We start from the raw sequence: 7,500 nt of genomic DNA, 5'->3' as shown, positions 1-7,500 counted from the left end.
CGGAGCGGGCTGTCTGTCGGAGGGTTGCGTGCCACGGTGTGTTTTGCGTGGAGGCCACATGTTCCAGCTCATTCCTCAGCCATAGTTTATAAACTCAGTGTATTTAGAGGTTGTGCTGCGATCTCTGCTCTCCAGCATCTGGAAAGAACACAACACCAGTCTGAGGAGTTCAGGGAGACAAAAACTGTTTCAGTCAAAGTTTGGGAGTCTTCGTTAAATCTATAATTAATTACACACATCAGTGTGACACAGATGACAGTTAAAGGAAAAAAACAGGCTGTTCTTACACTGATGTTTTCACAGCTGCTTCTCATCGTCGTCTGCGAAAGTATCGAGTGTTTCACGACTGACTGAAGACAAACCAGAATCAGAATGAGCTTTTATTTCCAAGTCTGTTCACATACACAAGGAATTTGTCTCGGTGACAGAAGCTTTAGTACACAGAAATACAATATATATCAAATATATATATCCAAATATTTATCTATAAAGTAAATAGAATATATATAGAAAAAATTGCACAGACAAGAATAATGCATGTACATTTATTATCTAAATGCATTGACTATTTACAGGCAGTTTAATAAATCTGATGGAACTTACATATACTGTACATATAAATAAATATGTTGTGCAGTGGTACAATTCCTCATGAGATGATAAACACTGATGCCAAACATGAACACTGCCGCTAAAATTCCCAACCCAGACCTGAATCATATAGACGGTCTGCGCAAACAAGTGTGAAAGGGAATCAGCGTTGCTGGTGCTCTAATAAATAAGACGCTGTGTGTGTTGTTGTGCTGGTCACTGAGATCATCTGTTCATGGCTCTGACGTTTCACAGGCTCTGTGAGCTCAGCTTCTGTCTTCAGTGTAAACATCTGATCCTCCAGCTGCGCTGTGGAAGTGAAGGGGGTTTGTGGCTTCTATTGGACGTGTTTGGATGTTGATGGGCAGCAGCAGCTCCGCTGGATCCGCCCTTCTGCACGCAACGCCTGGGAACCGGTCCAGGACTGGGATTTACTCCTCTGCTCTGGGAATCCTGGACAACTGTCTTCCCTCTGCACACAGACATTTGTCAGATGCTTCAGGCCTTCTCCTCATATTTGATATCATTTCATCAGAAGTCAGACCAGACAACAGATCCACTGTTGTTTACATGAGAATATTAATTTAACTTTATATCATCACACCTTCTTATCTGTTTGTGCTGGTTGTCACTCTCAGTCCAGTTTCTGCCTTTTCTCTAGTAAAAAGAGAAAACCAGGATCACAGAGTCAGAATACTTCAGAACATCCTGGAGATATTTGAGCTAAGTTCTTGAACTGGAATCATAAATCAAACTGCTGCTGATGGGAAAAAGCGGTTGTGCCGTTGATGTGCAGCTGCCCTGAGGGTGACGGGGTCGAGGGTTACGTGCCAAACTACAGTCGTACACATTACAACACTCACTGATTCACCTGCAATACACCACTAGCTAAAAATTATGCTGTTCGGATTTTCATAATCTTATACTTCAGAATCTGGGATTAGATAATTCCAGGATTCATCGGGCTCAAATGGTCAAAGAGTTGTTCCGGGAATCAGTCCTGACTTTAATTCCATTGAAGGTCTTTGGGACTCAACACAACATTAGAGAGTTTGCCTTTTTGAATGAATTTTCTTGCAAACAGCCATTGTAAATCAGACTCTGAGACGTTCCCTGTTGCCTGCTGGTTTGAGCTGGTTTAAACTGGTTTAAACTGGTCCTGAGCGGGAGCTGGTTGTTTAGGACCAGCTCAAACCAGCAGCCATGCTTCAAAACATACCTAACAGGGTTGTGTTCATAGATCTGTGCTTTATTTGACTCTTCTGAAATATATAGTTCAGTCATGAGACTCTAGATGGTGCAGGCTGATGGGGTGTTAACTTAACTGATGATATTCAGAGCCTTAAACGACATGGCACAAGCTGATTTCATGCTGATTGGCTCCGAAAAACCTTCACCTTCCCCAGCTCCACCTGTATAGATCTGCTACAGGTTATTTTATATCCTATTTGTGCAGCAGCAGTATGTCTTAAATACTCATGGCACTGTTTCGCCATAGGCATCGGCAGTATCAAGTTCCTGTACTTGCTTACATCAGCAGCAATGATCTACTACTTCAGCAGCAGCGGAGCCGATCTGTTCCTCCAAGACCAAATACATTAACATTGTCATATCCATAACCATGCTAAAATGTTACGAGAGTTGTCATGATTGAATTACATCTAAACAGAACAAAAACATCTATTCACAGAGGAACCAGTGAAAAATAAATGTGATGCAAACTTTCCTGCTGGACGCTCATGTGAATCTAAACCCATTTAGGCTGAATTTAGGTGTTCTCAGACCTGACGAAGTGCTCAGTATGGTGTTTATTTACTCAGGGAGCCATGATAAATTCAGTGTGTGGCAGTGATAATTGTTTGTGGTGTTTGTGGGGCTGCAGATAACTAAAGCACACGCCAGTAATGAACGCTGTGAGATAAACACGTCACTGTACTGTGTTACTCCAGATTCAGTACGTCAGCACACTGTGGTTCAAATGATACTGATAAAGCTTCTGTACTTTATGATAAAGCTTTTGTTTTGATGCCTCAAAGAAATGAAGAGAAACTGTTGTGTAAACAGAAGTTTGTAATTGTCATATTCTCATATGATCATGATGATGTGTGTCACTGGAGATAATGAGTCCACACCAGTCCTGCGAGTCGAGTCTACACGTCAGTCTGAAGTGTTTTTACTGAGATGCAGTGAGCTTGGGTTTGATGACATTAACCAATAAATGAATATGCTGTAAACAGATGAATGAGGACTGATGATGCTGTAATTAATCTAGCGCGGTGGCTGGAATATCTGCTAATTTGCCGGGATCAAGTGATGTGAGTGATCTGTATCAGTATGGCTAATTCATGATGGCTGTTTTTGGTGTTGGGTGACTTTGACCCGCTGGACAGCATCCAAACATATCCATTTCTCCTGTTAGCACAATCTCACACATATGCTTGGGTTGTAGGTGTTTCAAAACAAATCTGAAAATGTTTTATTGTTTTCCCTAATGTTAATAATTGTTAGACAGCTGCTTGGATGGGTTTGACATCCGTTATTGTGGCAGAAAAGATACTCGCATGGCTTTTGCTAATTATGAGGCTCGACGATCTCCAAGGATGGATGAGATTAACTCATAAACTCAAGCTGGAATGTCAAACTGCTGATTTATTGATTAGAGACAAAAATAACCCTTTCCCAAAACTAGTTCAGCATTCAAGAGAGTTTGCATGTGGGATCAATAATGGCTTTATGAAGGCAGATATGAATGAAACTGAGAGAGAGAAAGAGAATAAACATAACAAATAAACATCAACAAGCGTTCCAAACATTTAGTGTGCTTGTGTAAATGCAGAAGCTGTTCTCACACACACAAACACATCTGGATTAATATGATTTGTGTTTCAACACTCTATAGATGAATATTTTTTCTGAAAGTGTCTCTCTGTATGGATCTGCTGGAGAACGAATCCAATCAAATATCAGCAGATTAGTGAATGACAGAAGCTCAGCATGCACAGAGCTAAAATATGCTGAAATATTATGGGTCATTCTTGGTTCTGACCATTATTTGTATGTAAAGCTTCAGTTATACCTTAACTGTCACATTGTTTTGTGCTCCTGCTGTCACATAAATGCTAGTCCTGTGTCTGTAGGGTTTAAATATGCTTGTTCTAAACCTGAGATAAGATGCAAACCGTTTAATTACTTTGTTAAATCTTTTCTTGATTAATTTAAAAGTTAGTTTTCTACTAGAAATGTGAGAATTATTCATGTGACTATCAGTATAGACATTCTAGACAGAGACAGTTTAAGTTCCCCAAGCAGAGGACGAGAATAGTGTGAATTAATAATGTCAAATGTGAACAACACGGCGATGTCACAATAACAGCAGAAGATGGAGAGAGGAGCTGCGGACACACAATAGCACATATAATGAACCGTTAGGCTCCATAACATCAGGACTTAACCTTCTGAGCATTCAGAGCATTCATGGCCTGCCAGCAGTCATCAATATTTAACAGCTGTTGTTCTTCTGAAAGTCTTTATAGGCTAATGTGGCTTCCTCAGTTTGCACGCAAGGGCTTGGACTCACGCCAGCCGTCTGTCAGAGACGCTGCAGATTGACAGAGGACTGGATCGCGTGACAGCAGCAGCTCGCTCTGTGTGTGTGTGTGTGTGTGTGTGTGTGTGTGTGCTTCCTGTGCTGGTTGGTCAGAAGGGTTAGTGGGCGGGGCTCAGCGTGTCTGACTGAGTTCACTCACAGAGCTGCTGTTCACTTGAGCTCCACTAAACCATTCAGTACAGATCATCACACACAATCCCAAAGAGATGTGAACAAACGGGTTAGACTCACTGAAGGGTTACAGATGTGAAGTGTCCACTCTTAATCGATTCAATCCTGTCAAAGTACCTTGAGTTTGGAAGAGGGACAGTTTAGCCTCCTGCTTCACTTCTTTATGATTCCTGTGTGCAATGCTTCAGCTCGGGATGAATAAGGATTCGTGTGTTACTGGAGCTAAACATCTTTTTGATCACTGTCATCTTGTGATCACTTACTTATTTGTATTTTTTATTCTTTTATTATGTGTTTTTTGTTCTGTCGCTGTCATTCTGTTGTACTGCGGAGCTTCTGTCACGAAAACAAATTCCTCATATGTGTGAACATACCTGCTCTTTCTGATTCAGATTCTGATATTTACACAAGATTGCAGTGAATACGTTTTTGTTCATCAACAAAATGAAGGTGCTTTAATGAGCAACACATCAGATAATGGCAGAGATTGAGGATTTTCTGAACACAATGAGCTTTTCTCTTGTTATGAACTGAATAAGTGTTGAAAAAGAGGAAGAGAACAGAGCTGAAGTTCATTGTTCACACAATAGAAAATTAATTCCAGTCAGTCACTTATAAGAAGTCAAATGTAATCTAAATGAATGAATGAAGTATTTCACTCTATTTTTTCCTGTTTCTGCAGCTGCTCACGAGAAACACATGAACGGGAAAGAGAGCGACACGACGGCCAGCAGTGCCCCTGAGAGTCATCTGCTGCTAGAGGTGTGTGTGTGTGTGTGTGTGTGTGTGTGAGAGAGAGAGAGAGAGTGTGTGTGTGTGTGTGTGTGAGAGAGAGAGAGAGAGTGTTTTACTGTGCAACACTAAAACAATACAAACATACACTCAGAACCAAAAAAGTACAATACACCCAAAACCAACTCACAATAATTGAGAAGTCAGTCAACACAAACCAATTTTGGAATAACTGGAACAATCTGAAAAAAACTGATCATGAAGAATTGGCAATCCAAAATGGAGAAATATGGGAAAGTCATTTCCAAACACTGTTTAATAAAGTACAAACAGACACAAACTGTAAACAAAACCAAACAATCAACCAATTGGAAAAACTAGAATTAGCAATCAAAGATAACCAAATCCCATTAGATTTCCCAATAACTGACAAAGAACTTGAAGAAAAAATCAAAAACCTCCAACTCAGAAAAGCATCTGGACCTGATGGGATATTAAATGAAATGATAAAACAGACAAGCAGTAAATTTCAATTGGCCATTCTAAAACTATTCAATGTGATTCTAAGTGTAGGTCACTTCCCTGACATCTGGAATCAAGGCTTGATCACACCAATCTTTAAAAACGGAGATAAATTTGATCCTAACAACTACAGAGGCATCTGTGTGAGCAGCAACCTGGGAAAGTTATTCTGTAGCATAATAAACGCTCGACTATTAGACTTCATCACCACACACAAGGTACTGAGTAGAAGTCAAATTGGATTTTTACCAAATTACCGCACATCTGACCACATCTATACATTACATACTCTAATTGAAAAACATGTCAACCAAGAAAAAGGTAAAATATATGCATGCTTTATTGACTTTAAAAAAGCTTTTGACTCAATTTGGCACCAAGGACTGTTTTACAAACTTATTGAAAGCGGCATAGGAGGTAAAACCTATGACCTTATCAAATCAATGTACATTGAAGGTAAATGTGGCGTAAAAATCGGCACCCAACGTACGAGGTATCTTTCCCAAGAGCGTGGTGTGAGACAGGGCTGCTGCTTAAGCCCAACATTATTTAACATCTACATCAATGAACTGGCAAGCAGTCTGGAGCGATCCGCAGCCCCTGGCCTCACACTACACACCTCACAGATCAGATGCCTGCTGTATGCTGACGATCTGCTTCTGCTGTCTCCCACTCAACATGGTCTACAGCAGAACCTGGACCTGCTAGAACAATACTGCCAGACCTGGGCCCTGACAGTCAGCCTGAAGAAAACCAAAATCATGATCTTCCAGAAAAGATCCAGATCCCAGGGAACACAACACACATTTACATTAGGCACTAACCCGATAACACACACATCACACTACAACTACCTGGGTTTGAAAATCACGTCCACAGGAAACTTTAATCATGCTGTGAATGAACTGAGAGATAAAGCACGCAGGGCCTTCTACGCCATAAAACGGCAATGTCCTATAGAAATCCCTATTAGAATTTGGCTGAAAATATTAGAATCAGTAATTGAGCCCATTGCACTCTATGGCAGTGAGGTGTGGGGTCCACTGACCAATCCAAATCAAGATTTCACCAAATGGGAAAAACATCCAATTGAGACCCTGCATGCAGAACTGTGTAAAAATATATTACACGTGCACCGGCACACAACAAATAACACATGCAGGGCAGAATTAGGCAAATATCCTCTAATCGTAAAGATACAAAAAAGGGCAATTAAATTCTGGAAACATCTGAAACTCAGTGACCCCCAATCATATCATTATAAAGCCCTTCAATACCAAGAGATGAGCAAAGAAAGCAGTCCCCTCCCTCAGCTGATCCAGAGCTTCAGTACTGATGCTCCACTAACATCTACTGATGCTCTGAATCACATCAGAATCAATCAGATTACTGCACAAATCAAACAGAACTACATCACTCACTGGCAAACCCAAACAGATCAACAGAGTAAAATGCTATGCTATCTGACTCTAAAGAGAGAGTACAGTATGGCAGAGTATCTGTACACAGTGTCAGATCAGAAACTGAGGAGCACACTGACCAGATACAGACTCAGCGGACACAAGCTGATGATAGAGACGGCCAGACACAGAAAAACATGGCTGCCAGCGGAGCAGAGACTGTGTTCACACTGTGATCTGAATCAGATGGAAACAGAACTGCACTTCTTAACAAAATGCCCCAAATACACGGACATACGGACAGGGTTCTATGATAAAATACAACAGATCCATCAGACATTTAAAACTCTTCCGAAGCAGGAGAAACTGCCGTATCTGTTAGGAGAACACAAGAACTGCTGTGTATTTGCTGCTCAGTGTGTGTGTGTCTGTCATGATGTTAGAGAAAACACTCAACCTGCCCTGACCTGATGTTTC

General features: G+C 40.9%; 1 protein-coding gene across 2 annotated transcripts in view; it reads left to right on the top strand.

The window, feature by feature from the left end:
* Positions 1 to 7,500, top strand: part of LOC127946307 (aryl hydrocarbon receptor repressor-like) — a 25,599-nt gene that overhangs the window by 11,031 nt on the left and 7,068 nt on the right. For both annotated transcript variants that reach the window (XM_052542788.1, XM_052542787.1), the window contains exon 4: positions 5,052 to 5,131. In XM_052542788.1, the coding sequence (XP_052398748.1) occupies positions 5,052 to 5,131 (80 nt within the window). The remainder of the gene's footprint in view (positions 1 to 5,051; positions 5,132 to 7,500) is intronic.

The sequence above is a fragment of the Carassius gibelio genome, chromosome A24, assembly GCF_023724105.1.
Source record: "Carassius gibelio isolate Cgi1373 ecotype wild population from Czech Republic chromosome A24, carGib1.2-hapl.c, whole genome shotgun sequence".
Lineage (NCBI taxonomy): Eukaryota > Metazoa > Chordata > Actinopteri > Cypriniformes > Cyprinidae > Carassius > Carassius gibelio.
The sequence above is the reverse complement of the archived record's forward strand: the minus strand, read 5'-3'. Positions and strand labels throughout refer to the sequence as shown.